The sequence below is a fragment of the Meleagris gallopavo genome, chromosome 7 (genome assembly GCF_000146605.3).
Source record: "Meleagris gallopavo isolate NT-WF06-2002-E0010 breed Aviagen turkey brand Nicholas breeding stock chromosome 7, Turkey_5.1, whole genome shotgun sequence".
Classification (NCBI taxonomy): domain Eukaryota; kingdom Metazoa; phylum Chordata; class Aves; order Galliformes; family Phasianidae; genus Meleagris; species Meleagris gallopavo.
In genome coordinates this window covers 16,676,049-16,695,814 of record NC_015017.2, presented here as the reverse complement: position 1 = coordinate 16,695,814, position 19,766 = coordinate 16,676,049, and the positions used below count along the sequence as shown (strand labels likewise).

Genomic DNA, 19,766 nt, shown 5'->3' with positions numbered 1-19,766 from the left:
GGCCTGTTTTTTGTCCCAAATTTTCAATTTCTTTTTTTCGTTGCCATATTGGAATTTTTCAGAACAACTTTTAGTTTTGGGATTCCTTAAAGGCATATACTGCAGTTTAGATCACTGAGTAGCTTTCAGTCATTCTTACACTGAAATTGATTCCTCTGTATCAGTAGCCCATCACGTTAAAGAGCAGAAGACACAGTGTCTGATTTCTTTTCTCTTTATGATTATCAGCATTCATTCTGTTGCCAAGACATAATCTAAAATCCTGTGAGTTTGGCATTTAAATTCCTGGTTTGGATGCACCTTGGTATGCTACCTGTGAGGGCAAAGGTAGAAAGTTAATAGACTGAAACCACAAATAATACTTTAAAAATACCCTAATCTTTTGAAAGCATTTTTAGGTGTAGCTTAAGACTGTCCTAGGAGAATTCTTACTTAGTTGGGGTTTGTCTAGCATGTTTTAGACTGTTCTAAGTGCAGTTATGTAGAGCCCTTTGTGTGCTGATGGAGAATGAAGGAACTTTTCATAAGGGCAGGTAGTGACAGGGCGAGTGGAAATGGTTTTAAACTGGAAGAGGGTAGATTTACACTAAATATTAGGAAGAAATTTTTTACTGTGAGGCTGTTGTGAGACACTGGAACAGGTTGCCCAGTGAGGTTGTGGATGCCTCCTCACTGGAAGCACTCAAGGCCAGGCTGGATGGAGCTTTGAGCAACCTGGTCTAGAGGGAGGTATCCCTGCTTGTAAGCAGAGGGTTTGGAACCAGATCATCTTAAAGGTCCATTCCAACCCAGACCATTCTGTGATTCTCTGAGTGTGGGTTATTGGACTCAAAAGTCACTGTGTAAACAAGATATGTAGTAGCTATCATTCCAAAACAGGAACTTTCAGGTAATTTTAAAGACTAAATGGATTTCCTACTTAAATGTTAAACATGAATTTGCAAAGAAAACTTAAAAGGCAGCTGGTGAGAATACCTCATATCATGTAATATGTGATTTATTGACTTACAGTATGCAGTAAATAGCAAAGTTAACTCAATATATAGGTTCCAAATAAAATAACTGGAGAAAGCCTGTATTCTGAAATGTGCAGAAGAGGTGCATGAATAACATGAATGATTTCTGTTTCTACTGTCTTCTTTGTGAAGGCAGTGAAAAATGAAGTGTTGTTTACTGTTAATTTGGGAACAGTTGTCTAATGAAGATTTTCTCCAGTCTTCAGTGTAATTTTTGTTCATTTAGTGAAGGAAGCCCAGCAGGCAGGAAGGTTTACTTTGATTTAGTGTTTGTTCATTTTTGTCCTCTTCATTTGCTGCAGTGAAGATGGACCCAATGCTAAGAGAAGAAAAACTGAAGATGAGGAAGATAGCTTTAGCATCATGAAACTTGCTGAAGGCAATGTCACCTCTGTAAGTAAAGTTTTAGAACTCTTTTTATCAAAAGGGAACATCAATTTTTCTAAGTGTATTGTAGTTAGCATACAGAATTTCTGATAAAGTGTGGAATTCTAGCTGAAATAGACATGACTGAAATTTTTCTGCTTGTAGGTTCTGTTTGTAGACTCTGCTAAATATTGTAAAGCAAATTTTCTCTGCCTTAAGATCAATATTATCATGGATTTCCATCAACCTTGGATATTTTGGGGCAAAATTCTTCCCCAAAGCTTAGAACTATACAAAGCAAGTCCGTGGATCTGAAGAAAGCAGTATCACAGAGCTGGGGTTCAGTAGTGGAGTTTTATTCTTCTTTCATATATTCTGCCATGTAAAAGTTACTTCTGTGTACTTAATCAGAGGTCTTGCTTGATTTTAGAGATTGCTCTCTTCGTTGACTGGGATACTAAAATAATACATTTCTCTTCATCTTAATGTTAAGCTAGGTTTCTACCTAAATTTCAAGTGTCATGTAAATGGCTATTCAAGACTATATCATAACTTTATTAGATTTTTATTTCATAGAGTGATTTAATATTAATGAAGATAACTTCACATGTTTTCAAATGTGCTGCCCTCTTAAGTTCATTTGTGTAAGGAATGATTGAATTTTAAGAAAGGTGTGGAGCTGTGCCCAATATTCTGTACTCTTAATAATCAGTTTCTGCTATTAGCTGAAAAATGGCACTGCCTGCTTTAAAAGAAACACTGGAAGAGCTAGTGAGTTTACTGAAAGAGTTACATTGACAGCAAAACATAAACATTTGAAATACAATTAGGAAAGCTTTGGTTTCTGAAAGGAAACAGTAAACACTGTGAATTTTCATTCTAAGGTTATTGGATCCACTTTTCAGGAAACTTTGATATCTGACCTGGTTTTATTTCCACTGTAAGGTTTCTGCTCTTGTACGCAAATGTAGAGCTTCACCTTTAAGATGTCAGACTGCTCCGGAAGGAGTGGATGAACTGAGTATGAGCTTTTAATTTTGAGCTTCCTATTGGCTTTGGCAAGTCGGTGATTCTGTATCCTCATGCTTGGGAGCTCCCATTCCTCATTAAGTGTCTGTCAAGACTTGTGAGAGGTCTGTGCTGCAGAAGGTCTCAAAGCTGAGCTAGCAGATAGCTTGAACTGCTATGCTTCTGACCTTTAAACCCCAGAGAATATAGTTGGCTTATAAGAATGCAGTGTAGTAAGTGTAAATTCATCTTGCGCTTGCCATGACTTACTTTTGCTAGGATTGCTCTACATTAACACACTATAAAATTCAAGTTTTCAGCATCTACGTGTGAAGAAGTGTACCAGCTCTGTTTCCATATTAAAATAAATAGAAATGTAAAGATTTATGTTGCCTCCCAAGAAGAGAGACGGATTTTGGCAGACAATTCTGTCACTTTTGTATCTTTTGTAGGTTGGCAGTGTTAACCCAGCAGAAGACTTCCAAATTCTGGTGAGGCAGAAAAATGCTGACTTCAAAGATGGTAAGTGACCTTTACTCATCTTAATTATATTTACCAGCATCTTCAGGGCTCAGTGAATGTGATCTATTCCTAAACACGAGTTTCCTGTGTGTTGTGAGATGCTTTGTAGAAGTACACTGCCTAGTTTCCAGTGTCATAAAGCAGAGATGGGTGTGGCTTGACTCAGACACCCTGGTTTGTGTAAGATGGCACTAGACAGTGACACTGAGGTATGAGTAACAGCTTCTGCATTTTCTAACAGAAGATCTCTTGGCACTGGTTATTGTCTTCAAGCTGTTTATCAGCTTCTTGTCCAGCTGTATGTGATCTTTCTAGCTTGAAGTAGAGGCTTGTTGGATGGGCTCTGTATGAGAAACCTGTCTTCTGTTGCATACTTACTTTGTTTTATGAATAAATAAGAATTGAATGCCTGAAATCTGAAAATTTATAAGGAAAGATAATTTCTTACTGCTTGTTGTGAGCAAAAGAAAGCACGGGTAAATTTAGTAAAGTTAGATTGTAATAACCAGCAAGCACCTCAAAAGGTGTGAGCGTGTTCTGAGTGTGCTGAATTTATCACTCAGCACAAAAAAAAGACAAGATTTTGATGGAGATGCAAGGAAGAAAACACAAAGCACAGGTCAGCTACTGTCTCAATGGTTTGGTATGCTCTAAATCTTAAAATGCCAAGTAGTTATTGTATATGTAATGTAAAGGCATCTTAAAAAGATTGCACAAGATGAACAAAGCATCTCACAACACACAGGAAACATCCTCTTGAATGGTGATTTGAAGGTTGTGGCAAGATAAGTTTCACCTACCCGGTAGCCACTAATGTAGTTTGGGTTTTGTTTTTGTTTTTTTCCCCAAAGGAACATTTTCAAGTCTTTTTCATGAGAAATGCTGGCTATTTCAGCTAGATTTAAGCTTTTGGGCATGATTTTAGAAGTATGTTAGGTAGTGTATTGGTTTCTGATAGTCTATTGAAGCCTACATGGCTATTTCTCTCTCTTCAGAATTCCTAGAACTATAGGACAGCTAGCCAGTTACTTATGTGGAATTTGTATTAGATACAGAACAAGTTCTCTTTATTGAAAACATGTTGAATTGTGTTCTCAAGTCTCAGATATATTAAGATTCAGTAAAAAACATTGTACAAGGTACTAGAATGCTGAAACTGTGGAACGATTGACTACTTTGTTACGGTAATTAGTTCTATCATGTAGGAAGGCTTTAAAGCAGAAGTAAGTATAGTGTTTACCCTTGAATATCATCTAAGTGAAGAGTGCTTAAATACATTCACTTGCTAGCTGTTTTAGAGATAACTGCAGTACATGCCAGGATGGCTTCTGAAACTTTGAACAATATGCTTTTATGTATGATCTGCTCTGTAATTATAAGGTGTAGCTAGACAGTGTAGTGCAGTCACCCATGTAAAGGAATGAGAGAAGCCATTCTAAATCAAAACATGCTCTGCATATTATTTTTCCCTTTTGCATAGTCATTATTTTTTTACTTTAGAGCCTTGTAGGTAGTTCAATACATAAAACATTGCAGGCAGGTTTAAACTATTCAGTAATTGTAAGGGTTTTTCTTAAAAATAGTTTTATATCGCATTTAAGAACTTTTTTTTGCCCCTGCTAGAACATGTAAAATGTCTTTGCAGGAAAGGATAATCTGTGGCATTCTAGTAGTTTATTGAAAAAAATTAGTAACATCTTATGTGTCAGAATGCAGACAAGAGAACTACTAGGTTGTATCCCATCTTTCTCCTTTCTGATACAAAAAGATGAAGTGCAAAATTCCAAACTGAACAGAACCTACATTCTCACTTGGAAAAAAGGCAGCAATTCCCTCCTCCTTCAGCTGTTTGCTTGGAGGTGGGTTAGGGTTGTTGTAGCAATAGGAAGAGCTGTTAAAGAGTGACAGTTTATGATTAAGCTGTGAGTTACTACACACATCCTTTCCAGTCCACAGCAAGTCTCTTAGTAAAGTAGAAGAGTTATCTAAACTAAAGTATGGCAAGAGGGATAAAGTAAATAATAATAGTGAACTGTACCAAATCCTGATGGTATATTAATCAACAAAGATGAAATTATTAATGCATCTAGCAGTGGCCTTTTTGGGATTTGGTAACTGGGATTTTTGCTGTTTGCAGAAGCTTGTGTGCAGCTTAGAATCACAAAATCATAGGATGGCTTGGGTGGGAAGAGACCTCGAAAACCAACCAGTTCCAACCCCCTGCCTTGGGCAGGGATGCCACTTACCTGATCAGGTTTCCCAGGGCCTTGAGCACCTGCAGTGTCTGTCTGCATACTAAGTTCCTAAGTCTGCTGTGAGACAGAGCTGATGATGTATTTGCTCCTAAGAAGAACTGACTTGCTAATATGTAAATACATTTTATTAAAAAAAATCTAAGTGTTTCAGATTGGCAAGAGTGTTAGGGGTAGGTTTTCTGAGACCGGCAGCTCAAACCCTGGAATAGTAATTGACTTCATTTTTAATTGACGTCTGTGCAGTTTATTACAGTAGGGTTGTACTTACAGTTCACGTGATCAGTTGTGTGTGAGGGTGCCAACTTGCAGATTGTTTATTGTTCTTATAACTAATATTATGTTTCCTCTCCAGACACATTAACTTTCTTGTTTGCATTCATTGCTGCAGAGATGTCAGTTTATGCAGGTCTCGTTTTGAACAGGTTACAAGTGCACAGTCATCACAAAGAGCAGTCTTCTCATAACAGCTTCTGACATTTTTGTCAATGAATGCAAATAAAATAGATTAGTTACCCTAAGTAGAATCTAATCTTTATTCCCAAGGCTATACAGTGAGCTTCTTTAGTGCTGTGGCTGCAGAGAAAACTCAAATACAGTGGCTGGTTGCCATCTTCTTATGCCAGAGAAGTAGCCACAAATAGCCACACAACCACCATTACATCATGGGCAACTGTTTATGGATTTCCATTCATGTCTGTGTTTCCAGGGAGTAGATAATGTCCAATTTGGAGTATAGAACTTGCATGCAATTCTGTATATGGTAGGAAAGCCTAATGGGAGGTGGTTAAAAAAATAAAAATAAAAATAAAATAGTATGTGTGTACATTATATATCTTCTTTTTTTTTACTTTGTAAGTTTTCTGTGAAAGTTGTTTGCCAGATTTCATTGCATCCTGCAGGACTCTGGTCTGAGAATATGGTGTTTGAAGTCCTGTAGTTGAAATAAGCTTTTTTAAACTTTTACTGATTGTCTGTGAAGAGGTAAGTCTGCAATGATGGCTGTACAGTTTGTGGGCATTAGAAAAACTATTCAAAGACAAACTGCATTGAACTCTCAGTTTTTATACTTGTATTTGTCAATATCTTTACTCCTAGGCATTTCTGGAAGAATAAGGTTGAGCGAGTCAATAATTGCATGTGTAGATTTCAGTAAATTTTCTGTCTTGCTTGAGGTGACTCACTTTTACCATGGCATATAGATCACATGAGTAAAATGTCTAACAAGACTGTTTTGCAGTGGATGCTTCATGTGCATAAAGGAATTGTGTATGACAGATATGCAATGAAAATGTACTAGTTATGACAAAAAGGGTATTTTATTGCCAGATTTTCTCTAGAAATGTGTAGTTATCTAGAGAGATACATACATAATTTTTTTTAAGATAGTATTTATTTTTACTTTTCATAGGCGCTTATCTTTGCTGCTTGCCTGTGTTTTTATCTTAGTGGATACCTTTGTGTATATTGGAAAGCATTGCTACTCTTGCTTCATAGGCCAAATGCAATGACAGGTTTGGTGAAAATGATTCAATTATTATTATTATTATATTATTATATTATTCTATATTTGCAAGCCAAATAATTGAATATAAAAAAAATCACTTTGAAGTTTTCTGTGTCTCTACTTCACAGAAAGGATAAAGCCAGACTCTTTTGAAGAGCACAGCGATTGGGTCAGACACAACAAACAGAATTCTGAATTAGATATTATGGGGAAAAAAATCAGTGATGATAGTCAAACATAGAGTGACCCAGAGAATTTGGAGACTCTGTGTATTTGGAACTTCTTGATACTGAAGTGCTTAGAGCACTAAACTACCTGGTTCTCCATGTTTCTGATTTGAATGGGATTTGAACCAGAATACCTTCAGACATTTAGTCTTAAATCATTCTGAGCCATACCCACTGTTAATGGCCATTTGGAGAGAACATTTCAAAACTGAGCAGCACCTCATAGCACACCAGAGTAGTTTAGTAATTCTTGATAAAATTCTTACTTCCTTTATCGAGTCAAGAAATCCTTACAAATAGAGCAGTGTTTAGAATCTGCTCCTCCTTGTCAGTTACGAAAAGATCATCCTTGCAGAACAACAGTTTAAAAACCTTTGGCAGGTAGTTGAACTGATTTGTCTGTGACTCTTGCTTTAAGCACTGTCCATTAATACAGCTCATTATCACTGCCACTGGGTAAGTCAAAAGATTGCAAAGACCTACAGAGTGTATGAAGTCCACTTTCTGTGGGTTATACTTCCAGTTAAAATCCTTTTTTGCTGTCTCAGGTATTGTCTGTGTTCTGATTAGACTATCAAATTACTTCAGGGGACCAAAGACATTTTATCCATTTTAGATTCACCAATCATTGATCTGTCATTTAATGGAGACCCAATGGACAGACTCAATTTTAGCCAAGCTGTTTCAAGACACGAAAAGAATCTTGACTTCATATATTGTTGCGTGTAACTTGTTTTCTGTATAATTGTAGTATTTTCTTGCCTGTTAAAACAGTGTGAAGCTTTATTTGTTTCAGATTTGGAAACAAATTTCAGAAAGAGTGAATTTGCAGTCATTAGCAAGAAAAAATGATGTTCTGATGCCTGCTAGGGCAATCAAGTGGAAAAGATTTTTCTTTAATAAATAAAAAAAGCAAAAGAAATACAGTACGCGATAATTCCAAGCAGTGTGCTAGAGTCATTCTGACAATGAAGACTTTTATTGCACCCTTGTACTGCCTGGGGTTTTAATTTAACACATCAATGAAAAGGCAGTGTTTAAAAAAAAAATGACAAAAAACAAAAAACCACAACAGAAACAAAACACCACCGCCATTGAAAATACCAGCAGGACTTGCTTTTATTAATTCAATTCGTAAGAAATTAGAACATTTAATGAGAAAATCGTTAACCATGAAAAAAATGGACTGATTTAACTTGAGGAGCTTAAGTAGTGAGACTTCAATTCAGTTTGTCAGCTACCAGTAATATAAATTAGGAGTGAGCTGATCACCTTTGGGGCAGTGGCACCAGCATACTTCCTTGTGTGCTAGCTGCTGCTGCACAGGACCACTGTTCACCTCCTTTTGTTGAAACTCACTGGAGTCTGATGCTGGTGGGAGAGTATCAAACACTTCCTGTTTCGTTCTGTTCTGATTAGTTCAGTTAAGCATGTTACAGAACGTAGATAAAACAACTAGTATTCATGCTGATTGTAAGCAGAATGGAAGCAGTATTTATATGATGTCGTCTTCTGTGAGTGTGTGTTTATCCTTGTCTTTTCTGTTATTTCCCATCATTGCAGCAGATGATTTTCAGTGATGTTTCCACAGCTGAAATAGCTGCAAGGACATATTTTCCCATGCTTGGGTGTCTGAGAGAAAGCAAAATTGAGCAGTTTCTTACCTGCAATTAAACACAAAGTAAAGGACTAAAATCTGAGATAATTTATATGGGTTTGCAGAGCACACCTTGATGTTCTCAGTTGTTGTATTGTTGTGCTTTATAGCTACCTACCTTTTAGGATTCATTCAGTATTGAGGATAAAGCTTTTTTTTCCCCTTCTTGTCAGCAAAAGTCTCATTGTTTTCCTCTGCTTTTTTTCTGTTAGGCAAAACCAGTTCATAGTATTTGTCTCCATGATCACAAGCAGCACTGACCTTGAAAAATCATCAAGCTACCCACTGCAGAGACAATATCCACTCTAATGTCAATAGCAAGGTGGTTTCTGAACTGCAATCACCCTACCCCTATTGTTTTGACATTATTATGCACTCACTGTGAGTTTAACTGTGAATTTAATTGGAATATGCGTATATTTCAGAGGGTGTTTGTAGGCTGTCCTTTGTAGAGTTGTAGAATACCTCAGCTTTAAATCCTAAATATTCTAGCTATATTTTTGATCAAAAAAAAATTAGGCCGGTGCTTTTTTTCATGGCTTCCAGGCTCAGACTTTGCCTTGGCCGTGTTTGAGTGTCTTCCTAGCACACCTAGCTCTTTCAGATAGACTGAAGTAACTGACAGTAACTTACATACTCAGTTATCAAATTGATTTAAGGCAATATGGATATGATTAACTCTTTTGATGCTTGTCATGGTGGAATAGAGAGACAGATCTAAGGGATTTCTTTTTTCCTTGAAAGTATGGGTTCTTTGGTTTGCTTATTTATTTCTCCTTGTCTTTCAGTGAGTCAGCAGCTGATAAACCGCATTGATCAGTTTCTGGAAAACAGAAGCTCACAGTACTACATGAAAGGGATCAATTGTATTAAAGTTTTCAGAGGGGAGGCTATGAAGGTAATTGTAATATGTGAACACTTCTAAACTGAAGACATGATGGGCGTGGTCACTATATTAAAAAGAGCAGTTCATTGCTTTAGGAGAAGTAGATTTAATAGATTTGAATCTCGTATGGTTGGAAAGTTTAGAAATGTTTCTGTTTTGCTTTTCTTTATTGTTAATTGAATAAGAACATGCTTTTGAACTCAAAAATTCTGTGTTGTTACTTACTGTTGTTTTTATTTTTTTAAACGTAAAAACACAAAGCTTGTGACTTGGTATTTGTAAGAGAAAAATAAGCTATTCTGCAGATTTCTTCAAGATAGTTGTAAGAAAGTGTCCAATTTTTTTTTAATTCAGTTTTTGTGGTTCACCTTTCCTTAGAACTCTTGGCTTTAATGCAGTCAAAACATATAATTACTTTCATGTTCACAATTTTAGATGACTTTATAAAGAATTAAGCTTGCAGCTACTTTAATATTTCCCTATAATCATTGCTGTTATTTCTTACAGCTATCCAAGGTGCAGTGCTTTAATGATTTTCTGCAGGCCTTGAAGTCAAAGGTGGAAGATAAAGCCTTAGCTGATTTCTGGGAGATTGTGGTACAAGGTATGATTCCATTTGACTTTTTATCCATTATGTGAGGTAAAACCTTACATTAGCAATGGAACACTGAACAGCATTTTGATGCAGATCATTCCTGCAGCCTATGTAAAATATTTAATTAAAAAAAAAAACAAACACATAGAAATAGAATAACAAACACACTACTACTACCACCACCACTACACACACACACACACACAAACACAACCTTTTCTTTCACACTGTGTAACTTTATTTTTTGCCCTTACAGTTTCAAACCAGTAATATTTAATAAACCTTGCCAGGTCTTGTTGAAACTCTATATGAACTGTGTAAGAGGAGACAAATTAAATGTTACAGGGTAAGGATAAAAAGGTACAATTTCAGATGAATTTTAAAATTAACGAAGAAACTCATGCAGCTTACAAAGATATTTCCAAATTAAGCTTCAGAAAACGCATGGATAGCATTGAAATATGCCACTGATCATTTTGTATTTAAGTAACCTGAAGAACAGAATATGTGGTACTATGACATCTACCTGCGATTAAACTGGGAGATGAAGGCAGTGCAATTCCAGAAGAGCTTCAGATTTTCACAGGCGATAAATAGAGGAACGTTTTCACAAGTCTGAAACATAGTGGACTATAAAAAAACACATTTTACATCATACTCTTGTTTTTAATTGAAAGCAGAACTAGGGAAATCTGTTAAGAACCCAACTGTCTGTTTTAAGGGTATATGCTATAGAATGCAATGGCTTGTGCCTTTCAAAACGGGGGACTCCATAATGTGTAATCACTGCTTTACCCAAATGTTTAAAAATACAGGATGGGAATGTGTTTTAGTAGTCCAAAGCAGCAACACAAGGCAACTCTCAAGGACTGTTATATAGTAGTACTGTAGGGGGACTTCTCAGAAGACTTAAACAAAACAAAAAAAAACAGCAACAACCAAAAGAACTCTTCGGAAGTAGGAAACTTGGATCTTCCAAAGCCATGCTAGAATGCTGTTTTAGTATTTTTAGTTGATTTAAACCATAATTGTCTACAAACTGAACTGTTTCTGAAAAGAAAAAATAAATGCAAACAAACATGGTATTTTAATACAACATTAATTGTCTTCTGAGAAGATCATAAAATTATGGTGCTCTATGCACCATCTGAGTAGGTTGACCCTACTGGATAGCTGAAACAGCTTTTCACTTGCTGCTACCAAACATAGAAGTCCTCTTTTCCCTCCTGCTTTTCACATGATCTATGCTCTCTCTTCTACCAAATGTAGCATTGGGCCTTGTCATGAGCAATCACCAAAAGATGAGGAATGCAAGTCAGTGTGTTGGTGATTCTTGGGACACGTTAAGGTACCATTAAAATTGTGCTGCTGCTGAAACCTTCCTGAGCCTACAGTTCTTTTCTCTAACACCCACGAGTTCTTTATTTAGGCACAAGCTTTCATGTAGCCAAGTGATGAGCTAGGCAGGGACAAGTAATTGAGAGGTAGTGGTTGCACTTTTATTTTAATTTCTTTTGGGGCCAGGAGAGGGGAGGAGTAGTATCACTGCATAGAGTGGTGGTGCAGATGCAAAAAGATACAGTCATCCTGTAAATGCACAATCAACACTGGTAATCATACTGTAGAGCCACAGCATCAGTATTTGTATGATAAGAGTTAATATTTCTGAGGCTATTAAGGACTGAAGAGCATGCTGTGAATGACTAAAAGTGTAATTTCTTGTAGACTTTCAGCATTTCATCTGTGATTTCAGTGTCTCATTAGTGTGATTGTCATAATATTAACAGTTTCCTAAATGGATATTTCCACAAGCTTATGAATATTCTCATTAATTTATTTTTAAATCATATTTGACTCACGCAAGTCACATTTTCCTTTGAGCAATTTTATTTATTTTTGGTGGTGATGATAATGATACAAGCCAAAGTTGGAATTTGGTGTGTTTTTGGGAAGTCTTCTTATGATATTTTTCTTTTTTTTTTTTTAGTTACAGAATTTCTTTGATCACTAAAGATGAAGCAGAGGGAAGTTCTGTGACTAGTGAAGAAGCTGAAAAGGTATCATAGTTTTAATTAGCATTTATTTGTATAGATTCCTTGCTGTGGAACAGAAAATTACTTATGATGTGTATAAATGAAATAGGATGTAAGAAATGATAGAGTTCTTTTGCCATAGAATTAATATTGCCCCAATTCAGAACAAAAATAATGCCCTAGTGTGTATGCAGCAGTATATCTTAATTAGTCTTTAAGAAATAGCATATTTGACATAATTATCTGAAAATACCCTCTACAAAGAACAGGAATTTCAGGAACTCAGTTTAGCAGCAATAAATTATATATTGAAGATTGCTATTTGAACCTCATAAAAAGAGCTGTGATCTCATTGTTAACATGCCAGTTCAAAAACCAGCATGCCTTTTTTCACTGAAGGCTTTCCTAATTAGCAATATAAAGTTGTCACTATATATAGTGAAAATCAGCTATATCAATGATTTCTACTTCATGCCAGTCTTGTGGAGTGATGGACATCGTAGATGATGCTGATGTTATTATCAGTGATCATATCACTGATTTTCAGATAGAAAAAATCAGAGCACTTGCATGTGTTCTTTCTACAGAAATAAAGCACTATAATAAGTGTTTGCTGGGATGAATGAAGGATGTCATAGTTACAAAAGCAGTTGATTATAAAGGGCAGAATGATGCCTTCGGTTTGAAAGAAGGCAGAATTCAGATTTGCTGTCAAAAATTGTATTTGTGCTTAGAGAATAAGAAGGTAAGAGCAGCCTTGTATCAGGCTGCTGAGTGCCATAACTTTAAGTAGTTAGAAGAATGGTCTTTGTATTACAGATCCCTCAAGGTAAACCTGTACCTAGAATCCTAAGTACTTTTCAGCAAAGCTGCTTCTCTGCAAGATGCCTCATTGATTTTTTGTTACTTCCAGACCTGTGTGAGCAATAACCAGAAGGAGATTGAAGTGGGTTCTCAGTAGATTAATTAATTTGTAGGTAAAAGGTTTTATTTTTGAAACTGCTTTTTTAATCTACTGCAATTTATCTCAAGGTAAAGAAGACACAGAAGTGTCATGAAAACAAAAATATAACCAATTTCCTAAGAGTCCAGAAAAAAGCTAAGCTTGTGTACAAAGTACAAATGACAGAATGTTATTTTGTGAGCACGAAGGACCTACTGGTTGTTTCTCATCATCCATAAGTTTATAGAGCAAACTTTTTTTTCCCTTGCAGAGGTTTTAAAGAATATAAACTGTTATAAATTCCAAATGCTATGAATTTGTTTGGAAGCTTCATAGGCCCATTCGTTTCTTGAGAACTTCACTTTTTAGTCTGAAATTGTCGTTGGCATTCAAAATGTGATAAAGCTGTGAATGAGTCTCTATTCCTTAAGGAAATCTCTATTAGCCATGAAGATGTTAAGTTTACATTTCTCTTAACTATGAGCTTGTGGCGGCAAAGGAACATTGTGCAAGGACAAAGCAGAAATTATGAAGAGTAGCAAGGAGTAGAGTTACAGAATAAGATGGAGCTGCAAAACGTTTGTAGACTGACTTAAGAGTGACTTATCTTTTTACCATCATCCTGCAGTCAGCCAGGCTTTGCAATAAGGGAAGAAGTTCTTTTGTGATTGATTGAAGGTCTTGTGACAGCTGTAACTAGGGGAATAACAAAGACTGTGTAGAATCAGCTCTGGGCTGCTGAGAGTGCAAGAGTTCTCTAATGTGACAGTTAACCTTGCATTTCAGGATAAATGAATTGCATCTCTCTGGTAACTAGGATGTTGGCAATCCCAGGTGCACAGTAGATAATGCTCTCCAGATCCAAAATCAGAGTCCTGATTTGTGGAGTCGCCACAACATGTCAAGAGTTTGCATGACTCTTTACGAAAGCAACTGAAGAGCTGCGTTGTTGGAATAAGATCTCCAGAGACTAAAATTTTGTTGTGAGTTTATGGGGCTGATACAAAATCTGGTCTCTGTTGTTCCGGTTGAGCTGTGCTGCATCTTTCCTTTGGTGTGCCAGGCCAGCATTTTCTTCAGTTTATAATAGATTACAAAAAAGTTCATTTATTTTCAATAATGAAAGAGATACCTTTCACTGGTGGGTTGTGCTGGATCTTTTAAAATAGCAAGCAGTGCAATACAAGTTTTCTTCACCTCCATATTTGGTCGTATGGTCATAATTGCAAGTTTGGAGGTCAATGGATTGGCTGTCCTTCTGGCCCTGTGTGACAAAGAAGCCTTTTCTCTTATGTGCAAATCTCTGGCTGGTTGCACTTTCAGGACTGTTTTGGATAAAAGATTCCAAGTTTATTAAATTGGTCTTTGATGGGGAAGGGAAGATTTGTATGGCAGTTTGTTAGGCAGGTAACATGTACAAGTTTTTTGTTTTGTTTTTTTTGGCTGAGCTAATTTATCCATGCCTACTTTTCTTTCTTCCCATCATTGAGAAAAATGGTTTAATGGTTTGATGTTTTGTTTGGGTGGCTTTTTTCCTCTAATAGAAATGCATGTTTTAGATGTAAGAATGGTAGGCTAAAAGAGCAGGAATGTCAAGTATTTTTTCTGGTTACTGTGGGGAAAATAATTGATTTCACCTCAACTATTATATGTAGGTTGCTTTTGTATAAATGCAAACAGGTTTAGGAAAAAATAACTTTGGGTATTTGGAATTTGATGGAAACTTCAGGTTGCAGTTTACTGCAAAAGTTTATCTTGCATTTCTTTATCTTTCAGCTTTTTCTACTTAATTTAGTGCTGGAAAGCTAATTTTGAAAGCTTGAAAAATGTGCTACTTTTGTAAATAGCAATCTTAACTGCATAAAAGGAAATTTGATCTGGCACAAAAAAGCCTTTCAGGATTGACAATATCATTAGCTTTTAGTTTCATAATATGTGCTTTGTGTTAACTACTAGATTAAGAACTTTGTTAGCAAAATAAGATAGACAAGTGTGCAACATCTTGAAATTCTAATTTGTTCTGCCCCTGTCACCTTAGTTTTTTGCATCTACAAAATTTCTAAGTCAAGTTGATGTTAACATGGTAAAACATGAATGCTGTCTATAGAGTGGGTTTTCTACGTTGTTCTTGGATGTTGCTCTTCAGAATGTAGGAAGTGTTTGACCTTTGGCTGTTGAGACAGCTGGGAAAAGGCTGCCTGCATCAATTGTCACTGATGTTAACTACAGTATATTTGCTTTTTACCCTATTGGATAGTAGATTTGGTACTTTCCTACGAAATTAACTTACTGATGTTGTACCTAGTAGAGGGAATTTGATGGAGTGCCTCTTTCAGTGATTTCAAATTGTAACCTCAGACACTAAAACATAAGATCACTTCTTGATACAGTGGGAGAATGCAGCAGACAACTTCTTGGTGTTCTACCCATTGTTTAAAGATGCTGCTGTTGTTTCAGAGAAGGATCAGAGCATCTTAAGTAAAATAACATTTAAGCTTGCTGCAGTGCAAGTGTATTATCTTGGAGGTAGGTAGCACTCTAGCTATTCTGTGGCTTTTTACCTGACCTGCGTGGCTGTATGAGGTGAAAGCCTCAAGAAAGCATAAATTTGCTTTCAGAAGTCAGCTGTTAGCAGAAAACAAGTTACCTAAATTCTTAACAGGTATTTATTACCTGTTTAATAATATTATTTTCTATCCAGAAATTGTTTAGTAATTTCTATACTATTAGAGTCTGTAACTAAAACTCACTCCTATATTTTTATTTTTTCTACTGTTATAGATGAAATACTACTTTTTCCCACTATATTAGGTTGAGAAAAATAATGTGTAGGTGGCTGTACTCCTGATGTTGTTGCTGCATTTGATTTCAGTAGTAACAGTATCTGAATAAGCTAGCTTTATCCTCTGTTTAAGGATGACGTGCTTTATGTGGAGGGCATATGGCAAGTTGGTATGAGCAGCTATTGCAGTAGAATTTTACATAATGAATGTTCTATTTTTGAAGACCAGCATTCTAACCATCTTGCATGTTTGAGTGTTTTGTGTTTTTTTTTTTTCAAATCCTGTCTTTGTTCATTTGTTAAAAATGTTCATTGAATTAAATTGGAAACTTTACTGAGTTCTACACAGAGCTACCATGTCATACTGAATATCTTTACTAAAAAAGATGTTGGTCAACTTATATATGTACTAATAGGAAAGATTTTTTTTTGCAGTTTGTAGTCACCTGTTGTATTACTTTTAGAGTTACATTTTTAAGAACACAAAAAATGACTGTACTCACATGCATGACATTTCCACCTAGTCCAGAATCCCCTTGTTGTCAGCAGACAGTAACAGATGAGCAGGGAGAAGTGAGCAGTTCCAGACTCGTACACTGACATCTGCAGTACTTGCTGTTCATGAGGGCTTTCTTTGGACATAGTCTTCAAAGGATTTCTCTCCCATGCACTTTCCCCATTTCCTCTGACACATGAACTAATATTTTCAGCATTACATGGCATTCTACACCTTAACGGTGTGGTCTAAAGAACCACATTCTTTGTCTATTTCATTAAAACAGACTCCACAGAATCCTTTAAAAGCAAATATTTGGAAATTTCCTGTTTTAAGGTGTTTTTGGAGGATGGAAACCAGAATGAATTTGATTCATGATTTTTAATTACAATATGCTAGTGTTAATATTCTGTTCATTTAACATTAAGGATCTGAGTTTTGTCTGTAGCATAAGTATTGTACTGTTGTATTTTCAGTTCTTGACTCCAAAAGAAAAGAAAAATGAAACTCTGCCTGCCACAGATGAAGGTGGTGATGTTGATGATTTGGTGAGTACCGTAAAGACAGAATGTGGCTTTGGAACTCAATTTTAACTGAAAGCTGAAGTGAAAGCTTCTTAAAGCAGTAGATTATAGTACATGGCTTAGAAAACACCTGAGGAGCTGAGTCAAAGATGAGCCACGTGAAATTACTTCTGTTGTAAAGCACAACTAGATGTGAAATGTCATTGAAGGCAAATGACCTGTTGTGTACTAACATGAGTGTTGACATAGATTAATCCTGTCCTTGTGTATTTCAAAAGAGCCAAAGTGGCTCCTTCTTTGTTAGCAGACTGTTGTAATTTACTGTAATAGCATTTATCGAAGCTTGTAGATCTAGAATAGTTATTTATGTGGGTTGAAAACTAAAAGTCATTTTAAAAAAGACACTTTAGTCTTTTCAATTAACTTTCTCTTATACAGGCTTGATGAAATTCAAGGATTTCAAGAGATTTTTAATAAGAATTTTAGGCTTTTTTTTTTTTTAAAGTTGAATCATTGCAAACCTATCTCCAAGATTTAAGCTGGTTGTGTAGACAGTTCTGATAAAGTTTTAACCACATGCAGGTTTCTACTTTTGGAGTGTATTTTTTGCATCTATGAATTGCACATATTATCTGAAAATGGGATTTAATGTTTGGTTTTGTACTTTACAACAACTTAGTATTACATTTGAATAATACATGAGAACTCAGGTATTAATTCCACTTATGTTATGTAGGGATTTCTGAATTTCATCTATTTTCTAAACACTGAACACAGATAAGAAATAACTTTAATTCAGTGCCTTTTTGAAATCTGTTGCTTCTATTTCAGCTGGACATGATGTGATCGAGCAATGCATGGTGACAATGCATGGTGACTATGCCTGCCAAGTTTTCGAAGAGCTCTCCCTGTGTAAGATGGGATACAAAAAGGGATGCCAGTGAGAAGGCAGTAAATCGTCTTTATTTTTGTGAATGAGAGCAAAAGTCCTAGAGACATTTCCAGTTGGTATAAATGTTATCTGACTTCTCGAGAGCAGAACAGAAGATTGAAAGTGTTTGTGAAGTAATGATAGCTTTAAGGAATCTCTTTTTTCTCTTGATCTTAACCCTGATACTGCTTTCGGCTAAAAACCACAAAATTAATGAGAGCCCTTGGTGACTCCTGAAATTCTTCTTTGTATGAAAAGATAGAAATGTCACAGTGAGGCTACCAGGTAATGTAGAATTTTTAATGGATGTAACTCCATAATGCTATGGAGTTATAGAAGAAAAAAGAATGTATTTTCATGGTTTTCCCTAAAGGTGAGAAAAAGAGAGGAAAAAAACAAACAAACCATCATTGTAGTCACAATGTAATTGATTGAAATAAAGAGCAGAATCTGAAGCACACAGCAAAACTGTGTGTGCTGATTTTGCTGCACTGTACCCAAATTAGCACTGATGGTCATCCTTCTGTGCTGCATGTTCTTTTCTGTCAGTTCAGCAGCAGAGTTAATTTCCTAAAAATTTTTGTCTGTGTTATAAGTTGTCCTCTTTCATATGTTGGGATTTCTGTTGTTTGTTTTAATACTTTTAACTAGTATGGTTACTGGAGATACACTCCTGCTGCTGAAAGGGTGAATGAATCATTTATATCCCCCTTATGCTGCCGGCAACTGCTAATGCAGAGCAAAGGAATCCATGAAATCTATATGCTGACACCTATGGCAGATAACTGATGATCGTTAGCATCGATGACCAAAATGGGCTACTATCTATGCAAAGCAATCTAAAGTAGTCAGATACTGCTCAGAAAGAGATGCTCAGATTTGTTTTACGGATCTGAAGGGACACTAATGACACCTTCACAGATGCTTATTTGTTACAGCCAGGTTCATTCCTTTAAAAACTGTTCTTATTGTGTTTAAACATACTGTGTAAAGTGGTAATATTATCATAAAAAGAAATAATCATGAGCTGTAGTTAAAAGAATATCTGTGCTGAAGAGTATCTATGGAATGTCTTGTTCTACAGCTCCTGTGTAGAAAACAGCAAATGTTTTTTCCTGCACCTCCCTACATAGAGACCTGCTTTCTCTTCTTTTTTCCTGTCTTGACTGAGTTCATGCAGCCTTTGAAGAGGTTTCCTGAGTGCAGGGAATAGGTAGAATTTGCAGGCCTTTAGAACATTTATGCTACATAAAGGTATTCTTCTGAATTGTAAATAGACCAATTTATTGAGAGTAATTCTGGCTTATTGTTTTTTACATTTTCTTAATTGTTTTGATTAATAAAAGATTTAATGGATAGTTTTTGTTTTCTTTGGAATCTTGCTTGCTAAAGTTAGATGATTAACTACTTATGTAGTACTTAGGAAGGACTATAAAAAAAGCTCTTTTCTGGACATACAATGCAAACACTGAACATAGAAAGTCCTCGACAGAAGCTGAGTGTTATTACTTTATCTGTACCTTACTAACACAAACTTTCACAGCACTGAAAATAAAATGATTTTTACTGTTCTGCAGAGGTAAGTTTTATTCATGACCAAACAGGGTATAGAATTAGTTTGCAAATCTAAATAAGGATTGGGACTTTTCATTTGTTTTTAATCAGCTGGCCATGTTTTTAGTGTGTATTGCTTCTGTCAAGCATTTAGGATTGCATACAGTATTTTGTATGTCTCATTACCTATAAAGCTCACTTAGTAACTGTGTTGATGGGATTAAAGAGGACAGTAGAAATTTATGACTTAAAGTGAATGCTTAGAAAGAAAGACATTTTGCTTGTCTTCTGCCCAGCCTTCTGGGCATCAGTCGTCAGAAGCTTATCATTCACCTTCAATTTTACTAGATAGTACCCTCATTTTCTTTGCTGAAGAATCAGCTTTCAGATTCTTATCAAATGGCTGGAAGAGATCTTTCACATTTTCAGTTATGAAGTCTGATGTAGTTACTGTGTATACTGAAGAT

At 35.8% G+C, this 19,766-nt stretch overlaps 1 protein-coding gene across 1 annotated transcript in view; it reads left to right on the top strand.

The window, feature by feature from the left end:
• The window catches only part of XRCC5 (X-ray repair cross complementing 5), a 43,883-nt gene extending 24,567 nt beyond the window's left edge, over positions 1-19,316 (top strand). The window contains 7 exon segments of the mRNA XM_010713599.2: positions 1,319-1,409; positions 2,843-2,912; positions 9,344-9,453; positions 9,949-10,045; positions 12,026-12,093; positions 16,767-16,838; positions 17,646-19,316. Coding sequence (XP_010711901.2) covers positions 1,319-1,409; positions 2,843-2,912; positions 9,344-9,453; positions 9,949-10,045; positions 12,026-12,093; positions 16,767-16,838; positions 17,646-17,660 — 523 coding nt within the window. The 3' untranslated portion in view covers positions 17,661-19,316.
• The last annotated feature ends 450 nt before the right edge of the window (positions 19,317-19,766 follow it).